The sequence below is a fragment of the Alosa sapidissima genome, chromosome 17, assembly GCF_018492685.1.
Source record: "Alosa sapidissima isolate fAloSap1 chromosome 17, fAloSap1.pri, whole genome shotgun sequence".
In the NCBI taxonomy this organism is placed as follows: Eukaryota; Metazoa; Chordata; class Actinopteri; order Clupeiformes; family Clupeidae; genus Alosa; species Alosa sapidissima.
The window spans coordinates 32,224,393-32,245,952 of record NC_055973.1 but is presented as its reverse complement, the minus strand read 5'-3'; the positions used below and the strand labels follow the sequence as shown (position 1 = coordinate 32,245,952).

Genomic DNA, 21,560 nt, shown 5'->3' with positions numbered 1-21,560 from the left:
AATTGTCTATGAATTATAGACAAAAACATGCAGAAAATATCACATGGCCTATTGTAGCCAACCATCCGCCATGAAACATCACTCTCCCCACACACGTTGACGAAACACACACACACACACACACACACTCACACACGAACGCACCTAGCACACTAATTGCCTGGCCTCTTCGAAATTGTTGTGGCGATCAGATAGCCTCAGATGATTGACTTAAAAAGTGAGGGCGGCGGTAATGGAGCCTGGTGATGCCGCAGGTAGCAGGACACGCTTAGGCTGAAGATAGATTGAGAATGTAATTTTAAATGAAAGTCCATTTAACCTGCTGTGAATGGTGTGACCCCGAACATCGCTCAAAGCCTTCACAGCAAAAAAAAAGGATAATTTTCTGAATTCAATCCTCAAACTCCAACAAGCTGCCATTTGGGCTACTTTTGATATTTTCTTTAGACGTTGTCAACTTTGTAAGAATGAAAACCTAGGCCATTGAAAACATAAATGAGATATAATGGCACGAAATGTCTTTAGTTCTGGTGTGTTAACTTGCCATATGTCAAGATGTCTTTTTTATATTGCCTTTGTGATTCACTTACAGAATAGTTGGCTTTTTCTTTACATTACATTACATTACATTTGGCTGACGCATTTTTAGCCAAAGCGACTTACAACATGGTAAAGTTTAAGTTTTAAAGCAATTCTCAACAATTTTAGGAAATTTAAAAAACGGTAGAGTACAGTAAGAATAAGTGCATCAGTGAGTGCTGTTTTTAACAGTTACGTGTCAGTTTAAGACGGCTGGTGAGTGCTAGGATCAGCAAGACTTGTTGTAAGTGGTGCTATGAGAGGAGATGTTCTCTAAAGAGCTGGGTCTTCAGGAGTTTTTTGAAAATGGAGAGGGCTGTCCCTGCCCTTTCTTGTAATGTCCACATATGGCATAGACATTTACAAAACCGGTGAAATGTGTGGTCGGAGAGACGAATATGGAAACATATCTTGCTTTGTGTGTAATTAGGAATCTTGGTTATCAGATGAAACATTATAGCAAAGGATGCATGTCTGCGTGTTACTGCAAATAATGTATTGCGTTTATTGAGTCACATTTTTTGTTAGAGCAGTTGTATGGAGATCAACAGAGTAATGGCAATAATAATAATATAAAGCGTTTTTATGTGGTCACAAACAGGCGCGTAATACAGACGGGTATTTAAAGTCGCTATGTAATTTGGGGCCACAATTTGATTCATTTGTACGCGCACTGTTATTAACCCAAGAAAAGAAATGTCAGCGACTATTACCGCCAGCAGGACATCCGCGCTTTGTTTAAATGCACTAATTACACGCATACATTGGGGAAAGCGCAATTTCCACATATTCAATTTTCTGTCTATTTAGTGCGCCACATGTGGATGAGCAGTTAGGAGGTGTCCGTCACTTCAGCGAGCCCCTATTACCGGATGCTACCGTGTGTCATATTTTCCCAACAGCCTAACTTGATAATTTCCACAATAATCTGCTGATGTTTGGTGAGGCATTGTGTACGCAGTGGCGCACAACAGAAGGTTGTGGTCAGGCTTGTGGTTGGCCTCATAACGCATCACAGGCATCTAATGTGGTGGTGCATGCTCTCTCCACAAGATGCTCCAGAGCCAGGCAGTGGCCGAGGCCACATTTATGACTGCAAGATCAGTGTGTTGGTGGAGTGTGTGTGTCTGTGTTTTGGGGGATTGGGGGAGGGGGAGGGGGGGGGGGTGAAGTTGTCCCAACTTCTGTGATTGGGTCTACCTTTCACCTAGCGCCATCTACTGGCTGACCATAGAGGTATTCATTATCGTCAAGCGCTAATGGAGACCTGACGGGTGTAATGTGTCTGACAGTAATTAATCATTAACTGGTGGAAAAGTTTGTGTCTAAATTTTAATTACACATCTTTCCATTGATTATCCCTGATTTTAGATAATTACTCCTAATTGCACATTAATTAACGCATTTTTAACTGTCAATTTGGCTGTTACCCATCACGCTCCTGTTGACTTGTTCTAACTCCTACATCAGATTTATGTAGGTCCATACCCGAGTGTGTGTGTGTGTGTGTGTGTGTGTGTGTGTGTGTATGTGTGTGTATGTGTATGCCTTCTTTCTATCAGGGCTTATCCACTGGCATGACATAATCATCAGAGCTCCTCGTTTCATGCGAGCACCGGCCTGTGCAGAGCACTCTCATCATATGGATCGCGGACGCGCACCGGTTTACCGTGGGCGCTTTGATGACAGCCCCGCACTAGAGGCGGCATGTCTGCTCTCAAGTCGCTGTGGCATAATTGGATGCTGCTCTGGTTTAAAGTGCGAACAAAAAAGACGAGCTTTTAGACGCGCGCGTAAGCAAAGTTAATTAGTAGTTATTAACACCCAACATAATGAGAGTGCGAGGGAGTCAATTTAATGACTTTGTTAGTCCAAGTTTAGAATGGCATGCATGAAACGGAACGACAATAGCAATCCCATACGTGGTGATCATCAGTAATTTTCAACAGTAATACGCGCTAATAAAAACAAAGGGCTCTAATTTCGCAAAACTGACTCGATAATTTGAATTTATGCAAGAAAAGGGCATTTAGAAAAAGCGATGTGCGCATTTAAGCCTATTAGCCTGTGTCGTCCTCGGTGTAAAGTGGAAAGCTTCGGGCAACGCCACAATTTAGACCCCCAGAACCCTTCACTTTCAAAACAATAGTCCTAATGAAATGATAAAATTGAAATGGATTCATTGCGTAACGTTCAAGCGCAATAGTTGGCCTATTTCAGCATACTTAGTTTGGCCTCTTTGTGAAACAAACAAGTGTGCCATTGTAATATGCTATGTTTCTTATAACCAGAGTAGGCCCCTATGTGGGGTTCAGAATAATTGCCTTATGGCCTAATAAGGCATTACGTACTGGGACGCTTTATCATTTGGGTAGACTTAATCATGTTCCTATAGGGAAGCCTTTGCTATTTGCGCCGTGATATAGCTACATCGCATTCGTTTAGTTCCAGGATATTGCTTTCTGCTTAGCATTCTTATTGATTTTTGCAACATGAAGCATGGAATGGGCTATCTTAAAATGCATTCAGGTGAGCAGGTCACAAGTAGGTCATTCAGGTGAGTAGGTCACAAGATGAGTGGCTACCAAAGCTGACCATTTTTCTCTCCTTATGAGCTCTGATCATAGGGGCACGAGAGCTCTCATATGATGCCATATCATAAGGTTTTGACACGTGCACCGTGGTCATAGTTTTACGGCTGATATGAATGACTTTTCCCTTCATTGAATAGGCTATTAAAATAAGAATTCTGAAATTTAAGAATGACATTTTTTTCTATTAAGCCAATCATCCAAATATATGCAAACTAATATGTTTTTCTCTTGATCTTATCAAGACCTATCGCTCCCACTTGAATATGAAGAAGTCCATTTATTTAGCAAGCATCAATAACACTCTCAAATACCGCAATGCAAATCACAGTTGATTAGGACAAATTAAGGACTTCGCTGATATCTGACCTTGTCTGAGTTTTATGTAAATGATCGAAAATCACATGATGAATAAAATTCATTTAAATATTCAGAGATTCACAAAGAAATGTATTCAAGAAAGGCAAATAGACTGTTCATTGACCTAACCCCCGGGTATTCGTAAACCCTGGCATGTACAGCAGGGTCATTTGGACGGAAAAGCGCGCAAGAAAATGCCGTGAGAAGGTCCTGCTTTTGTCACATAGGAAAACAGCTACAATGCTATTATTGAATGTGTTTAATGAAAACCATTTAGTCATTTGGCCATAACTTTCAGTATGAAATCACCATCACATCACCATAAAATCTTAATAATTAGAAACAGTTCAACAGCCCCAACATCATCATGTGTATGTTGATGGTATAAGGAAACTGAGAGCACAGAAAAAGATTTTACTGACACCTTGTGGTACAATTATGCCACAAGTTAATGGCTTGTTGAGACCTCATCTGTGTTTTTAACCATTTTTCGGCAGTTTGAAATACCAACTTTAATCAGTTATAGCCTATTTCTCCCAGGCAGGTGGGAACAAGACACTCAAAATGTTTCAGCGAGTGAGGGAAGACTTTGATGGTTTAGCGAAGCATGCCATGAAGGGGATTCACTTCTGATGGTTCCAGATACTTATCACCAATAACAACCCCAGTGGTTCATCAGACATCATCTCAAATGAAATTAGTTTCCCGCCATGCGCTGGGATGTCAGCTCTGGTCTGCAGCTGTGATTGTAATGACGGTGGTGGCAGCGGCTCTCTCTGGGCAGAGGGGTTCGGAGGCAGCAGTCCGGCCCTTAGCTATTGTCCCAATGTGATGCCAGTTATTCTGCTCCACCTCTTCTCTCTCTCTCTCTCTCTCTCTCCCTCTCTCTTTGCCCAGATCCAGACACACACACACACACACACACACAGACACACACACACACAAACCGTCAGTGTTGGAGCTCCCTTAGTAATCAAATTCATTTTGTTTCTCTGTTGCTGGCGGATGAGGAGCGGTCAGGGGTGGCTGACAATATGTAAATACACTGTGAGCGATTGTGAGTGTCCGTGCATGCATTTGTGTGTGTGTGTGTGTCCAAGCTAACTTGAGTGAGCGCTGTTGAGAGCCGCACCTCCGTGGCGATGAGAGCAGTCTTAAGACCAAAGGTGTGGTACACGGCGCCAGGACCAGGCCACCTCTGGGAGGGTCGAGCTGGACCACAGGGGAGGGGGGGGGGGGGGCAGAGGTGCCAAGGGAGCATCATTAGGTTCATGGTGGTCCTGTATAGGGGTGGAGAATTTGACTTCTCTTCGCCCCCCCCCCAAAGACCTATTTAGTGGAAGAAAAGCAATTGGGTTGTGGACTGCAGGTTTGATCTGCACGATGGGAGGCAGTGCAGCCGTGCAATCTATATTGGATTTATTCCTGCTCCATCTCCAGGTGTGTGGCGCCCCTGCCGCGAGGAAGTCATAACAGTAAATTCTGAGACACTACAGGGGTTATCATGCCAGAGTGAAGATGGATCAGAAGTGAGAGAGAGAGAGAGAGAGAGAGAGAGAGAGAGAGAGAGGGAGAGAGAGGGAGAGAGGGAGAGAGGGAGAGGATGTTTGTCCCAACATAGTGAATTTCTCTTCTGTGCTTCCCTCTCTCCGTGCCACCATGTTTTCTTCTCCTCGACAACATGAGTGAGTTAAAAACATTACCTACCAGGCACTTAATAATAAGCTTGAGGCCTCTGAGCCCCAGGTGGATGGTGGCGAAATGCAATCATATTATGCATGTTTAAATGGAATACTTGCAGGCCGGGATTCTCAGTATCTCCATCTGTAAGTGTTGACCACGTCCACTAAGGTCTACAGGCCTACCCTTTGTGATGACCAGTTGACGTTTGTCTCTTTGCATGCCATCTGCAGTGGCTAGCATCATTTATCATCGGGAAGCTTTCAAATCTCCCCCCTTATATCAGCAATCTCCCTTTGTGCAGAGCCACTGCAAATCCCTTTGATGAAATTGATAAAGCCCCTGACTAACTACCAGCAACAATTGCCAATAGACCGCAATGAGATTTCCATTTCAGGTAATTATGTTTGTGTGTGTGCATCTTTTTCATGCCTGTCTTTTTCTTTGTTTTGTTTTTTTTATTTCTTAAAAAAAAACTCCACATCTTTATAACCAAGCAATTCCAAAGCAATTTTCTCAGTGGGTGGAGAGTGTAATTTTCTATTCTGTGACATTGTGATGCGTAAGAAACTAGGAGCTGTTGATAAAAGGCGGCTTGAAAGTGTGCGTACAGTGCTTTAATGGCCTGAGTGCGCGCGGGGGGAGGGAGGGGGAGATGTCATGGAGGGCACCATTTAATGACTTCAGAATAATGCCTTTCTCATTAGGGCGAGCACGGAGAAACTGCCAGGGCCTGAACCGTGAGAGCGGAGCGTGCCGCAACAGTCTTTATCTTCATATTAAACCATTTGCATAACATTAGCGCCGGCTCAGGAGAGACTCGGACGCCGCGTTGCACTTCATTTTAAAAAGGGTATAGTGGATGTCCCTGAAAATCTAATCAGCGCTAAGTGGACTAAGCTGGTGAGTTGGTGTGGAAGCAGGGTGTTAAGAAGGTGAAGGCACACTGTAGTCTGGGAAGAGGCCCACCTACCGCCCAGACCAACATGCACTGCAGCGGCCACTTCTCATGTACTGTCTAGTGGCTTTTAGTGATAATTATTAGACATTATTATTACTAATTGAGGTTGAAATGTCACTGGATTTAAAATGGGTTGAACTTAAATGGACATAAGCCCGGGGAAGGTTAAGTAAATAAGACAGCAGCCAGTAGGCCTGTGTGTTGACCCCCGCTGCCTTTACCTCTCCGTACCCTTTCTTCACTTGGATGTGTTTTCTTTCCTTATTCTGTCTCTCTTTGTGACCTCAATTGGCTATATATAGGGACTTGTGTTATAGCCTGCAGAACCCATGCATAAATCATAAGAAATGCATAGTTTTGGCCCACATCATAGCCAACTCTAATCTGACCAGCTTTGACTGGTCACACATAGGGGAGAAAATGAGACCCACAATTGTAAGCGACTCTTCCCTCAATCGTTTGTCTGCAAGCACCCTATCATGTGTCATATGCAGTTCAATCGCATATCTGTTCTCCATAACGTTTTCATTTCTGTTTTCCAAGCGTTCTGTCCCTCAGAAGCACATACAAACACACTCAGGATTCCATAAAATGAGATGGCGGTAAAATTAAAATCAGTCATTTTTACCCCGAGGAGCGGATCAATTTCCGCAGACTGGGTCGAGATATTTTCCGGCATTAGGCTTTCTCGTCTTGAGCACAGCACCTAAACTGCCTGACAGCGGGAGCTCCGGCACAGCTGCACGCTTCACTAGAGAACAGTTACTTCTGCCGCTCCGAGTTTATTTGCGCCTCGCTATGGGAATTGCCATCATTTACCCCGCCAACCTACCAGCCAGTTCAGTACACCCTCCCTCCCCTCCACCGCAAAGATGCAGAAGAATTATTTTTAAAAAATGGCGGAATAGAATACAATGAAACATGGAAATTGCTTCCTCGTGATAGAGTCTATTTGCTATTTGTCTATCGCCTTCTTTCATTTATTGAAAAGAACAAAAATGCATTGAAATGGAGGCCAGTGTTCTGTCTTGGCAAACATACACCAACAGGCCTAGCATATAAGGCATCATCATATGGACCCTTTCAAGAGAGTTCCATTATCAGCATCATAGTTGGCCCCACAAGACTTCCTTTTTAACATTCCATATGTTATCTTAATGCAGAGGAAGTAGATTGGGGCCCAAATAGAACGTTCAAGCATTGTTTTTGTTTTTATTGATGAAAGGGTCTATAAGCCATCATCATCATCACATTGCGCCACAGTTTCACTGTTACCCATAGCAATGTGCGATGATTTCAACCAACACATCATGCACATGCTAGTCAAAATGACTAGAATGAATAAACACAGTGGCTATCAGCACTTCGTCACGTAGGCTTGGTACTAAATGAACTTTAATCTGACCATATAAGAGTAGTGAATTTTGTCTTGGACAGAGAGCAGGTCAATTGTTTGCCCACCGTTTCAGTGACCACCAGCCCGCCCCACCCCCGACGCGCAATCCAAAACCTTGCTCAGTTTACGTCACGAAGCATGTCTGGATTCAATTAAACCCATATTGAGAAATAGCATATATTTACCCAGAGCCTCGCTCAGGCTCTCATTCGCGTATTCACGGAGCAGCGGGCAACTCGTTGAGAGTAGGCTGAAGGAAAACTTCCTGCAACTCTGCTGAAGTTTAACAGCAACGCGCACAATGGCCAGTCTTAAGGTAGGTAGACTATTACAACGACACACTGATCGAACGCTTCCTGCATACCTTTTTAAAAGGTGAAAGATGCTTTTACAACATTAAACTGCGACGTTTCATCCAGAGTTTCATTCTGTTGCATTTAATTTCTCCCATGCTTTTTACAAATTTCTGTAATTTAATACCGTCTTGGTCATACATAGTGCAATCATATGCCTCAAAACGACACGAGTATTTGTATTGTTATTTGTAGAGTTATGCATTAATACACAATAATACGTTGTAAAGGGAAAGTTATTCATAATAGTTAGCATCCAGAATGGCTTTGAAGTTGATCATCTGAGGGGCGTTCCCAGTAGCCAATCAGATTGCTGGAAACAACAGCTGCCCAGATGTCAGGCACGCACGCCTTGTAGCCCAGGCTAGTTATGCACAAATCTTTCCTTGTCTTTGCGCAGCTAAACATCAAACCTGTGTGCGTAATTGAACAGTTGCACAGAAGCTTCTTTGAGTTTGGTATTTGGTAAAAGAGACTATAGATGTCAGTTGTTCCATAGTAGCCTAGTCAGTGAATTACAGACATGCCCGTTTGGATATGGTATTAACAACACTGTTTGAATGCTCTTTTAGATTAGTTTTATAACTTAACAGAGCCCTGGATATGTACAGTAGGTTACTTTAGATCACACATACGATGCACTTGAACCTATATGTCTGACCTGTTGTGTATGTATTGAAAACAGCTTTTGGAGAGATACTTGCAGACCCAGCATGACTCAGCGAGATTTTTTTGGTTTTTGATGGGGCCAAGTTGGGCTGCCCCTCAGAGCCAAACCTCACTGTGCTCACAATTGAACTATAGTGGCCTGCATCCTCATAGCCATCACTAATATCATACACTTGTACTACACAAATTACACTGCATACTGCCTGCTTCATGTATTATTCTGGATTCTTGACTTTTAGTACCTTAGTGGCTTTGGGAATGAGTTTGCCTCTGAAGACCCTCGTTGTCCTGGAGCTCTACCTGAAGGCCAGGTAAATGCCAAAGCTGCTCATCATTACCTGCTCCTTCCTCCCAATCTTTCAGTCCAAAACCTCTATTTGTTACAAGCAGTCTTGTTTGAGTCTTCTAACAGAAAACCTTTCTATTGGCTTCTAGAACAACCCCCAGGTGTGTCCTTACGGGCTCTATGCTGAGCAGCTCTCAGGCTCGGCATTCACCTGCCCGCGGTCCTCCAACAAGAGAAGGTACTCGCCCAGCTCACACTTACTGTGCAGGATGCTCCTATCAGTGTCTTTCATTTCATTTTCATTATTGTAAGCACACTGTAATCAACAATATTTTATTGTAAGCACACTGTAATCAACAATATTTCATTATTGTAAGCACACTGTAATCAACAATATTTCATTCTTGTAAGCATACTGTAATCAACAATATTTCTCAGCCCTCTTGAGTCAAATATTTATATTTGGTTGTTGTTTTTGTCCTTAGTTGGTTGTATCGTATCCTGCCATCTGTTCGGCACAAGCCCTTTACAGCGATCAAGTGTGAGGACCTAACCGAGAGCTGGAATGAGGTTGACCCTGACCCCAATCAGGTAGCCACAGGCCTGCTGGCCATTAAAGGGACACCAGGCAACGTTTTCGTGTTAATTAATCATCTTCGTATGGTTAAATGACTCATTAGAGGGCGAATGAAGACTCTCTCGCCCGCCCCTACTGCCTGTAAGAAGAATATCCCACTTGCAAGTTCGGTGTATCCTATCCTACCCTCCGACCGAAGCAGGATCAGTTTACATCCTGCATACAGCACAGAGGCAGGTTAACGAAACTCGATTGCGATTGTTGCAAACGTGTGTATAATGGCAGAGCCAGTGAAGAAGCAGCGAAAACCCTTGACGGAAGATGCAAAGAAAAGGAAAAAAGCTTCAGACCGAGCGAGGGGGAGTTTCGTAGAGAAAAAGCATCAGGCTTGCCTGGTGTCCCTTTAACATTCATGGACAATTCGCTGCTTGCTATGTCCAAGATAATGTTCCCCCTTCACATGCTTAAGGATACAAGGATACAAGGATAGAAGGAAGTTTATCGTCACATGCATATAGTTACTGGAAGTAAGAAATGCAGTGAAATTATGTCTGGTGTCAGCCTATTTGTGCATTTATGGGAGGGGGGGGGTAAAAAGTGCAGTAGAAGAGGGGTTTAGTAGATTAAGTGGCAAGGGCTGCATAAGAAAGGTGGGGGAGGATTGGGATTGGGATTGGGGGGGCACCAACAAGGAGCACCCAAGAGCAACAGGGGCAAGGAAAAACTCCCTTACCAAGGAAGAAACCTTGGGCAGATCCACGGCTCAAGGGGCTAACCCAACTGCCAGGGGTCTTGGTGTGTTGGGGGGATGACAAGGAAGATGGGATAGTGTGCTGTGTATGTGGGGAGAGGGCAGTGTGCAATATGTGTGTTGGAGAAGCTTCCTCATGAGACAACTCAATTCCTCAACAACTCTGCTGTGCTCTGCTTCATGTGCCATAGTTGCGGTGGTTGCCCTTTATCATTCCCAAAGCCTCAGAAAAGAAGGTGGACTTTGTGGCGGTAAGTACAGAATTTATACTGTAAGTGAAAATGGCCAGGTGTCAGATCAGTCCTTATTCCACAATATGTTTCTTTATTCCAGATTCAGACTAAATCTTAAACATTAATGTCAAAAAAACTCCATTTAGTGCATGGGGATGGCATAAGCAGATCATGAGTTTTGATCCAACAGCACATGCAGGGGGCAGCATTTGTAATAGAATTCCCCATGATGTCTTGCCATTCACTGTTTGCTTGTTTGGTGTCAGCCCTTGTGCATCTGCATTTAGCTTCATTGCTCTGTGTTACTGTCTGTGGTTCCAGGGTCTGCACACCTTGTGTGGAGCAGGTGACTCCAAATCCCGAAATGGAATCGGCATTCATGTGTACGCCTGCAATACGTCCATGACTGACAGGTTGGTGTTTAGAAAGCAGTACATTTAGTATTAAGTGTGCCACATAGATGATATGTCTTTGATACACAGGGCCCTAATTTAAAGTAGTTAAAGGCATAGTGCACAGGCACTCAATGAGTAAAGCTATCTTGGGCAGGAACTAAAGCTGTTTTGGGCAGGAACTAAAGCTATCTTGTGGCATGTGGGAACAGTGAGTGGACCCACCTATGTTTGTGCGTAGGGTCATTACATTTGCAAATAGATTTTGCAACGTTATCAATTTAGCGTTAGTTAGACTATATTTAGATATTGCCCGTCATTTTGATTAGGGCCTGCAGTGTTTTTTGTCAGTAGAGACCAGATATCAACATACATGATCAGATGATCAAATATGCATATTGTTAACCAACATATCCTCTATGTCAAAGAAAAAACATCTTTTTGATTAAGATCACATGACGAATCTGTTCTTTCCTTTACAGCTGCTTCCAGAATTCAGATGGAGACTTTCTGATCGGTAGGGTGGAACGTTCATCTGAAATAACTGTATTACCCATTTGAATTGGTGGTTGTAAATGCTATTGATTTTGACGTTTTGACCAGATGTGGACGGTATGCACAATTCTAAGATTATATGTGTTTTTCCAGTGCCCCAGCAAGGTGAAGTCCTCATCACAACAGAGTTTGGGAAGATGACAGTTGAGCCCAATGAGATTTGTGTTATCCAGGTAAGGCAGTCTAAGAACACAACAGAAGCTAGTTCATAACATGAAAGATCTCAGGAATGCCTTCTTAAGTAGGCCTATAGCTTTAGTTTTTTTACTTACTTCCTCACAGCCTTCATATCTTATTTGTCTGGCTTCAATCATCCATCAGGATTTCTAATGTTTTACAGCAAGGGATGCGGTTCGCTGTCGATGTGTTCGGAGAAACCAGAGGGTACATCCTGGAGGTCTATGGTGCCCACTTTGAGCTCCCGGATCTGGGTCCAATAGGTGATCATAGCACTGTGCTGCAAGCAGAACATACACTCCAAAACACAGTAATCACACCACTGAATCCAACGAGTACTCATTGTATTGATGCCAATAGGTGATCATAGCACTGTGCTGCAAGCAGAACATACACTCCCAAACACAGTAAGGACACCACTGAATCCAACGGGTACTCATTGTTGATGTCAATTGACACTGCCCAGGGGCCAACGGGTACTCATTGTATTGATGTCAATTGATACTGCCCAGGGGCCAACGGCTTGGCCAATCCCAGAGACTTCTTAACTCCTGTGGCCTGGTACGAGGACCGCAGAGTTGAGGGATACACCATCATCAACAAGTATCAAGGGAAGCTCTTCTCTTGTCAGCAGGTGAGAGATATTATTTTACCTGTCACAAACACAGTGATGTTTTCAAAAAATGTTTGAAAATAAGTGAGGGTTACGGTGTACTGTTCATTCTCTATTCACGTTATATGTTTGTGTCAAGTTAGCAGAAGCTGTAACAAACTGCAGATATGAAAGGAATGTCTGAAGCTTTCTCTATAAATAACAAATTGAAGTGAAGTGAATAAAGTGCACTCACGTCCATCTCCTTTGGAAAGATATGTTTTGATTTGGTCTACATATTTGTTTGCTCTGTAATCTAACTCTGAAAGAGTGAGTTTGACAATAGGAAATCTGACAATCCTTTTGTGGCTAAATTACCTTTAATTACTTAACGCATCCTGCTGTCTCACTGGATACACACATATCTTTTCATCGGCAAAACGTTTCCTGAGTTAAGCATTAATTTGAGCATATTTCACTCTGAAATTATTTTCCAGAGCGTCCTGTTGTGTGGATAATTTGATTGACTTGTTATGGCTTCCAGGAGAATGTAGAAACAGAGTCGAGAGAGCGGCGGTGTTCTTCACCACACACTGGGCACGCAGTGTCATTTTTCATTACCAGAAAAAAAGGCGTCGGGGGTGCGTGCAGGACCTCAGTCACCTGTTAGCACACAGGATGCCCGAATTGGGGAGTGCAGGCTGTTTTCCCCTCAGACTGACAAGGCCCTCCCTCTCCCACATCAATGCAGCAGGTTCGCAAGCCCCATTGTGGGTAGAATGCTTTTGCCTGGTCCTGCTGTTATTTTTTCTCTCCAACAGAGAGCTGAAATTGCTCAAATTAACTTATTATTTGCTTGACTGGGCCAATATGTTTGTGTTTTGTGTTTGGGAGTGATTTTTTTCTCTCACTCCCTTCTCTTTTAATCTCGTCTACTGGGAGTTATCATCGGAGTTGTTATGCCTGTGCGATAGCGAAGGCTGAGGTCTTGTAAGCCCGACGGGGAGCAACAAGTTTTCACTTGTGGGAATTTATATTATTGTATACATAATTCAATTGTCAGTGTTTTGTGTGGTTGCCTGCATCTGTACTTTCAAACACAATTGCAGGGCCTGTCGCTCAGATTGAGCGGCGTCCATGTTTGTTGTCAGGTTTATTTGAGTATGTTCTGGGGAGTCTGGTAACGACAGGGGACTTGGGGGTCAGAGCTGCAGGCAGTCTCTCTTGTAATGAATTGTATTGATTTTATAGCCACCATTCAATGTCTCTTCAAAACAACATTATCAGCAGAGGGTTATATAAAATTGCAGTGCCTATAACGATCAAGATAAATTTTACCACATCACAAAAGACTTTACACTCCCAATTTTTTTTAATCCCCCAACCTGAGCAGCAGAACTGCAGAAAGTTTGTGAAAGTATAACATTGTGTAATCTCAATCCATTGCTGAGTCTATTGTCACACATAACCATACCTCTCGTTTTTTTCTGGGTTTCTTACATATTTTAACCTTTTTGCCGCTATCTTCCCGTTTTAATATTTTCCCGTAAAATATCCTCTCATAACATTAGCCCTACCATCAGACCTGTCAGTCTCTGTACTGTTGTCCTGTTGCTACCCTTCCAGAGGAACAGATGTTTTCAAAGCATCGTTTTTGCTTGTTTGAAGGCGACCTTAGAGTGATGTTGGCCTATTTAAGATAACGACATGGTTGTTGTGAGAGCACAATTTGACGCCAATCTGTAAGCAAAGTCAGGTTAGAAAAAATATGACCAGGGTTAGGTTATGAACTGAGAGTGATGCTTGGTTCTCTCACTACTCTGACTGCACCTACACTTCGCTGCTGGGGCTTTCAAGTGTGTCTATTCCTTATGTGTTTAGTTATTTTATTCCACAGGACTTCTCTCCCTTCAATGTGGTGGCATGGCATGGAAACTACACTCCCTACAAATACAACTTGGAGAATTTCATGGTCATTAACTGTGTGGCCTTCGATCATGCCGTAAGTCTCAGACAGAGTGACAAACTCTTCCTGAATAATGTACGGTATGTATGGAGTATGGTTGTGTGGCCATTAGCCAATAAATTGTCATCCATTACACTTATCAGCAAACAATTAGAGTATTGTTTTAGTACTTTACATTACATTACATTACGTTACATTACATTTAGCAGACACTTCTTGACCAAAGTGACTTACATATGTCAGCTATAGTACAAGGGATCACATTGTCCCCGGAGCAACTTGGGGTTAAGTGCCTTGCTCAAGGGCACAACGGTGGAAGCCGGGAATTGAACCACAACAACTTTCAGGCTACTGCACGCTAGCCCAGCTCCTTAACCACTACACTACCACCGTACTATCTGACAATAAACCAAGTATCTTTGGGTATGGCACATGGATGTTACCATGAAATTTGGGCATAAATGGTCGACATTTTCCACCATTTACATACATGTAATAGAACAAACAATAGTTGATTAGTCAAGAGAATAATCGGCCTACTGGTTAGGGCTTCGGGCTTGGAACCGAAGGGTTGCCGGTTTGATCCCCGACCAGTAGGAACGGCTGAAGTGCCCTTGAGCAAGGCACCTAACCCCTCACAGCTCCCCGAGCGCCGCTGTAGCAGGCAGCTCACTGCTCCAGGTTAGTGTGTGCTTCACCTCACTGTGTGTTCACTGTGTGCTCTGTGTGTTCACTAATTCACGGATGGGATAAAAGCAGAGACCAAATTCCTTGTATACGCAAGTTTACTTGGCCTAGAAACCTGATTTAGATTTTACAATGAAAATAATCCCCAGTTGCAGGCTTGCATGGTTCTATTTACTCAAGCACACATCTTCAGTTATGTTTTATGCGTTTGTGAGGTTGTGATTTGATTTCCCCTATCCTTAATTACAGGACCCATCTATTTTCACTGTGCTGACCGCCAAGTCTACCCGTCCAGGGGTTGCCATTGCTGACTTTGTGATCTTCCCTCCTCGCTGGGGTGTGGCTGACCACACCTTCCGTCCCCCGTACTACCACCGTAAGCATGCACATCTCAGTCACATCTCACATGTCTCACATCTCATTTCCCCTTTTACTCTTAATATTCCTCCTCCACAACCATGGAATTCTGTGTCAGAGCTCCCCCTGTCAATGTTCCAGGGAACTGCATGAGTGAGTTCATGGGCCTGATTAAGGGTCACTACGAGGCGAAGGAGGAAGGCTTCCAGCCAGGAGGGGGCAGTCTCCACAGCATCATGACCCCACACGGGCCAGACGAGGACTGCTTTGAGAAGAACAGCACAACTGTGCTCAAACCAGAGAGGGTTGCTGAGGGAACTATGGTAAGGATATCAGGCCTGAAACTAAACTGCTCCAACATTGGAGCTACTGCATTGTGGGATGGCAGTCCTCAGATGATATTTTACAAAAAAAACCTCTTGGTGATGGTCCTACTGAGTTAAAGCGCGTGCTGTGACACTATCGTTTCCTGTTTTCAGGCCTTCATGTTTGAATCATCATTCAGCATGGCGGTCACCAAGTGGGGACTCCAGACATGCCAGCGTCTAGACAAAAACTACTACAAATGCTGGGAACCCCTCAAGAGCCACTTCAATCCCAACTGGAGACCCACTAGCAAGTAGAGAAACAAGCGAACAAGGAGAGGGTTCATACAACGCTGGTTTGAAAAGAGGAAAAACAAGGAGTGTGCAACAGGAAGAAGCAGATTTGTTTGATCAGTCACTCCTGTTTTTGCCTCAGCTGCATCTGATTGTTTGAAGTAAAAAAAGAATAAAAGCATGCTTTATCTGACCATAAACTTCCCCATGTCAATTCTCCATTAAAGATCAGCACTACACCAATAATAATACAGGTTTCTCTCAAACATTCTGAATAACATGGAAAACATTCATATATTCTAGATTAATTTTACAGAAATTAAATATTTCAAGCCTTTTTTTGTTTTAATTTTGATCTTAATCTTGATAATTACATTACATCGTACAGCTCATAGAAATAAAAAAATCCAGCAGGAGAGCTCTGATCAGCTGATTAAATCAAAACACCGGCAATGGTTTCCTGAGCCTGAAATCTCTCAGTCTGGGCAGGGCATCTTATTTATTTTTTTTAAGATGTACCTGTACAGCACACCTGTTACCTTGCTGTAATAGCAATTTTGAAACAAATGACAAAAAGTCAATGTAATAATTAATTATGTTTATTCTGACAGTAATAGACTTTATACACATTTAAGAGACATGTTTGGACCTCGATGGTGTGGATCAGGAGGAGATCTTGTATGTTCGGTCATAGGTTCCGGCTTTGATCTTTTCCTCTCTTTTGTCCTGAAACAATGATTAGGCAAGGTTAAGATGGTTGCAAAGAGTCATTTCACACACAAGTAAACAGTGTCATGAATCAAACATTCCATGCCATTAGGTCTTTCATTAAATTTCATGTTGTGTGTGTGTGTGTAAATGGTGTGGAACTTTCCAAAACCGTATGGTACCAAGGCTTAAAGCAGGAACATTCCTGTGCCAAACGTTATGACATTTTAAATCTCAATATTGACATCTTTTACTACCCAGTCCATGACAGAATTCAGGCACAGCACCTGAGAAATGTAAGCCCTGATTAATTCCCTTTTTCTCCCATTTCTGTCCCCTTGATTCCTGTGTTTTAATGTGTTGTGGGTGTGGTGCAGAGCGGCACGACAGGTGAGCAAAAACAAATAGTATATAACGACATTTCCAACAACCAGACGACAGACATCAACCTGGGCAACTTTAGTCATAACTTAAGCCAGATGAACATGACATATACACATAATTGGGAACACGTACCCTGTCCGTTTTCAAAACAGCGAACCAGAAGAAGAGGGGTACCACTCCAAACAGTGCCCCCAAGAGTGATGTTTTAGTGGTGGGTCTGAAGTGTGTATATACGTTGGTTCTTGCATAGGTCCAACGAGTGAGGGCAGGATCTTCCTATATAGACAAAATACAAAAAATAATTGCACTTCTGTATCATATAATCCGCAATAACATTATGCAAATGTCACAACACCTCACTCGTTAGAATAAATACATTTGGCTTACAGTATATTTGCTCACTACATAAGGATGAAGCCATTGCTCCAACTATAGTCTAGACCGCGTTTATCCTTGTAAAATTAGCTAGCAGTCTCTTACAGTTAACGGTAAGATGACCATCAACATAACAAACCTACGTGCCAAAATATCCTTAATTATTTCAGATACCGTGGTGTTGACGTTGACATGATGTGTAGCTAGCGCTAGCACATGCTAACGTTAGCTACCTATCGATAGCAAGGTCATGCAAGTTAACGTTGACGCTTCACGTTATGTTGTTGCAGAACAGAATAATTCTCCAGTATTGCTGCTTACTTCTTTACAGAAAGTATGGGAAATCCAAATAATTAAACGTCACCGTGAAGAAAATACTTGACATATGAAATGCAGTTAGCATTAACCGGCTAGCAATTTTTGGTATATTTGCCTCAACACAACCAACGTTAGCTAGCAATAGCAGCTAGAGTATGTCCTTACAATAAGCTCTTTTCTGAGAGGATTGTTCAGCTGTATCTGATACTGCCTCTTCAGGTTAGCTCTCAGAGCTGCCCTTTCTTCTTCAGCCCGCCTGTACTCTGGAGAAAGGTTAAAATATTCCGCTGGATCTAATGTTCTTGGCCGAGAGGCCAAGGGTGCCTCTTTGTAATCCGCCATGATGGCATTGAAAGTAGTGGTCGACAGCCTTCTGCGATTGGCTTATCTTCTTCGCGTTTGCCTACGTAGCCTACCACTTCTCGCGTTGAAATGTCACGCAGTTTTCAAAAACTAGTTAGGCCAGAATCTTTGGTTAGGCTTATGTTTAGAATATTACCAGAGCCCGTCTACGGACATTCTCTGATATTACTTAAAATATTCTGTCTTTTAAATCACCTTTCACCGGATTAATTTATCTGACGTGGCTATCATGTCGATTATAAGGGCACTGTATTACACAGGCACCACTGAAATACACATTTCTTACATGTGCAGGCTAAGTGGTTCAAAATCATAATTTACATTTCTCAGGAGCATTTAATAAGTTATGTCTGTCTGAAAAAGGGTGCATGGATTGCTCTGTAAAAAAAATCCATTCCTTCTAAATAACTTAAGATTTGAATGAAACAACTCAAAAAGATACGCAATTAGACTACTTCTTTAATTCCTTTTATGCTGTCACAGTGAAGCTCAGTTGTTGATACAGTAGCGTCCAGAGCTTGAATTCCCATATGGCATTCGGACACAATCTGATGAATGGTCAGACTTGATTATGTTTGATATTTGGGGGTGAAGGCCACTGCTGTTGGTTACAAACTGGCTGTCCTCCTGAGTCAGCTGGGAGGCTTCACAGGGGTTATGTCTGGACAGCAACAGTCTCTCATCTGTAAACAGCAAGACAAAAAAAAGTTCACTGTGTTTTTTGGCCAGCAGGGACTGCTGTGGCACTTCTTAAAAGATCACTTTCTCATGACACCATGGAGGAATGTAGCATAAAAAAAAAGAGCTAGGTGTAGATGAACATAACATGCAAAGTTTTTAATAAAAACTGATACCTTTCACATATTCAGATGACTGGCTACTGCCTATCGTCTTCCATCCATTGATATACCTGAAGAATTGTAAAATGTCCTGTTACTGCCATCAAGACATGCATGCATTATACAACATTAAGCATCATTAAACCTTGGTGATTTAATCTTATTTTTATGTTATAATGTTTATGTATAATAGTTAGTGGCTAATGATCATAAATGCAATCATAACATGTCATTTCCATCTTTTCAATGGTTTTTACTTCATGTTCAAAGTTCTATAAAAGTGTCATTACACAAAACATGGGCTAACTTGTTCAGTTACATAATAGAGCTGCGCCTTAAGAGCCACCCAGTGTTCCCAAAGAGGTTGTTTTGACACATTACTCGTCAAAGTTGAGTGCGTTCGTCCACTCCAGGAGCTCGTCCACCTCCCACTCGGCTATGTGATCTGCTCCCAGCTGCTTCACGACACACATCATGCCATATGTAGATTTTTCCACTAGCAGGGCAGTCTCTTTGTGCCCAGTCCGAGCACGTAGGATACCCTCCTCATACCTGCATGCACAATCCAGTTCATTCATCTTGGGGCAATATAACTGGATTATCTTGGCAAATAAGATATGATTAAGTATTAGAACTCAACAGAAATACATAGCTACAAATATATTTCAAGATATTTTCAACATGTAACAACTGACTATGCTATATTCCCAACACCCATATAAAAAAAGTACTGAACTGTGCTATGATACTCTTGTAAATGGCTGTGGTGACCTTGCATTAACTCACATTTTTTTAAACCACTCAATCTTCCTCAACTTCTTTCTCTTTTCAACATCTTGCCGTCGTAATAGTTTGGTATGCTTGTACTCAAACTTCTTTGCACTGGTATCTTGTGTGGTTGTATCACCGAAATGACTAATCTGCATAGAAAACATACATTTGAAGTGGAGCATAAGCAACAGAAATTTAGAAGAGGTTTACAAACACAGAAACCCTACTAATATTGGAAGAAGACACAAACCCACCTTGCCTGCCAGCACTCTCCATCCATTATTTTCCACACGCTTATACCAGCTTGACCTGTCATCATGGACAACTGGATGGTGGTTATGTCTCTGTCGAGGAACAAGTTGTCTCTGGGCCTCGTGGGTGTAGTCTTTGGGACTGCTAGCACACAAATCCACTACAGGGCGATGAGTGAAGATCTTATAGTAGATGTTTGGTGGGAAGGTGATCTAGTGGGCAATACATAAAATGAACCATATTCCTCATATGTGGAACATTTTACCTTGGGTTTACATTTTCCTCTACAATGTAAGTTAGGTTGTACTTACGCCACCCAATCTAAAACGGATAAAGACCCCTGCCCCAGGATCAAGAATGTCTGCCTTTGATGAAGAACAATCACATGATAATCAATGAGTAGGCTACTGTTCAGTAATAATATATGACAAAAATGTGTTAATTTCACATATAATATTAACATTTTGTTTTGGCCCCAGTTACCTCTCTGGGATTGACATGTTTCAGCAGAATATGTGGGTGTCCCTGGTTATGGAAGTTTATAAGTTCCCGGTAGTACTTGAAGACTTGAATATCCTACGTAACAAAAATATTTGTCTATAGTACAAAATATAATGTTGGAAAACGTTATACTTTTGGAGATAAGAGTATAATCTGATACGTACAACATGTCTCTTCCATGATCTCTGTATGACTCTGATTGCTTTGTCACGCTGAATCTCATATTCTGGAGGGTCCAGGGTGCTATTCTCCCCAGATGGAATATCTTTAACTGGCGATGACTTGGGAGCACTGCAAAACCGCTTAATCGGTTACAAACCTGCACACATCTAGGGCAGTATATCTTCACAGACTGCATGAAGAAAGAACAAGACTACCCTATAAATCAGGTTATGCTCCCTTTCTACTCATTATAATGGGTAGGCCGTTACATGATCCAACAAAATTGGCCTGTTAGTGTATTACAATAATGGCTAATGATGCTAACCTTTCAGCATACTTGAATTTTTTCTTCCTCATGGTTGCAAAGACCTGAACAAATAAGAGAAAACACATTACCCCGATGTGTTCATTAGACATAGATATAGGTCGAGGTTGTCAACCTGCTCTACTGCACAGTGACACCCATGCATTGTTTGGGTAGGCCGATACCTTCCTTCCCTCGAATTACTTTGCATATCCTTCAATGTGCTGGCTCAGAGACACTTTTCAGACAAGCAATGCAACTCATGGAAATAAAACATTAACATAGTTCAGAAAGTATCAGGTTAACAAAAAGGACCTTGACCCTGAAGAAGATTAGCTGAAGTTTGGTCAGCTTAGCTACTTCGTGATTTATGCAATCTATCTGTAGGCTAGTTCTTGCGCTGTTCTGTAACGTTAACCTACCTTGCACACCGAACGCGCTGTTTGGAGTTTCAGGAAGTCAACCGTTTCCAAGCGTTTGTTACCTTAGCAACTTCTCCAAAAGGGCAGCATCAAAATCCATTTGAACAAAAGTTAATGTAGGCTGATGTATTAACGTGTGTCATTTTGTGTTTACTTAAACATTTTGAAGTTGACTTGAAATTAAAACTGTTTATTAAAACCTTTTCTTCTTCAAACTAGTTTTGCGCAATAATTTGCTTTGGATAACAGGACATGTCTGCACACTTCCATGACTTTGCCAGGGGGGGTTGGCAGTCTCTGATAGCTACCAACTGCCATAATCGGCATTTGCCATTTTTAGAGACAATTACATGACTGCTTGAACCTGTACTTGTTTTTAGCCTGCATGTTGTTGACGGCC

The 21,560-nt window shown here is 42.4% G+C and overlaps 3 protein-coding genes across 5 annotated transcripts; 1 reads left to right on the top strand and 2 right to left on the bottom strand.

The window, feature by feature from the left end:
- Positions 1–7,731: 7,731 nt before the first annotated feature.
- Positions 7,732–15,965, top strand: hgd (homogentisate 1,2-dioxygenase). The gene is made up of 14 exons (XM_042067440.1): positions 7,732–7,883; positions 8,829–8,900; positions 9,025–9,113; positions 9,361–9,466; positions 10,395–10,454; positions 10,758–10,849; positions 11,311–11,345; positions 11,477–11,556; positions 11,724–11,823; positions 12,073–12,194; positions 14,050–14,154; positions 15,055–15,181; positions 15,304–15,485; positions 15,642–15,965. Exons 1-14 carry the CDS (start codon positions 7,869–7,871, stop codon positions 15,783–15,785), a joined length of 1,329 nt encoding a protein of 442 aa, XP_041923374.1. The 5' UTR covers positions 7,732–7,868; the 3' UTR covers positions 15,786–15,965.
- Positions 15,966–16,344: 379 nt separating this feature from the next.
- On the bottom strand, positions 16,345–17,914 carry ndufb4 (NADH:ubiquinone oxidoreductase subunit B4). The gene is made up of 3 exons (XM_042067446.1): positions 17,712–17,914; positions 16,986–17,129; positions 16,345–16,487 (listed from the first exon to the last, which is right to left on the bottom strand). The coding sequence occupies exons 1-3, from the start codon at positions 17,886–17,888 to the stop codon at positions 16,425–16,427; spliced, it is 384 nt and encodes a 127-aa protein (XP_041923380.1). The 5' UTR covers positions 17,889–17,914; the 3' UTR covers positions 16,345–16,424.
- A 434-nt stretch (positions 17,915–18,348) lies between these two features.
- On the bottom strand, positions 18,349–21,265 carry c17h11orf65 (chromosome 17 C11orf65 homolog). 3 transcript variants are annotated; one of them, XM_042067442.1, is made up of 10 exons: positions 21,161–21,265; positions 20,760–20,803; positions 20,437–20,563; positions 20,255–20,347; positions 20,083–20,136; positions 19,774–19,983; positions 19,535–19,668; positions 19,130–19,300; positions 18,764–18,819; positions 18,349–18,592 (listed from the first exon to the last, which is right to left on the bottom strand). In XM_042067442.1, exons 2-10 carry the CDS (start codon positions 20,789–20,791, stop codon positions 18,399–18,401), a joined length of 1,071 nt encoding a protein of 356 aa, XP_041923376.1. In that variant the 5' UTR covers positions 20,792–20,803; positions 21,161–21,265; the 3' UTR covers positions 18,349–18,398. The 3 variants fall into 3 exon arrangements, with proteins under 3 accessions (XP_041923376.1, XP_041923377.1, XP_041923378.1); XM_042067443.1 differs by lacking the exon at positions 21,161–21,265 and adding an exon at positions 21,054–21,152; XM_042067444.1 differs by lacking the exon at positions 21,161–21,265 and adding an exon at positions 20,924–21,024.
- Positions 21,266–21,560: the final 295 nt, after the last annotated feature.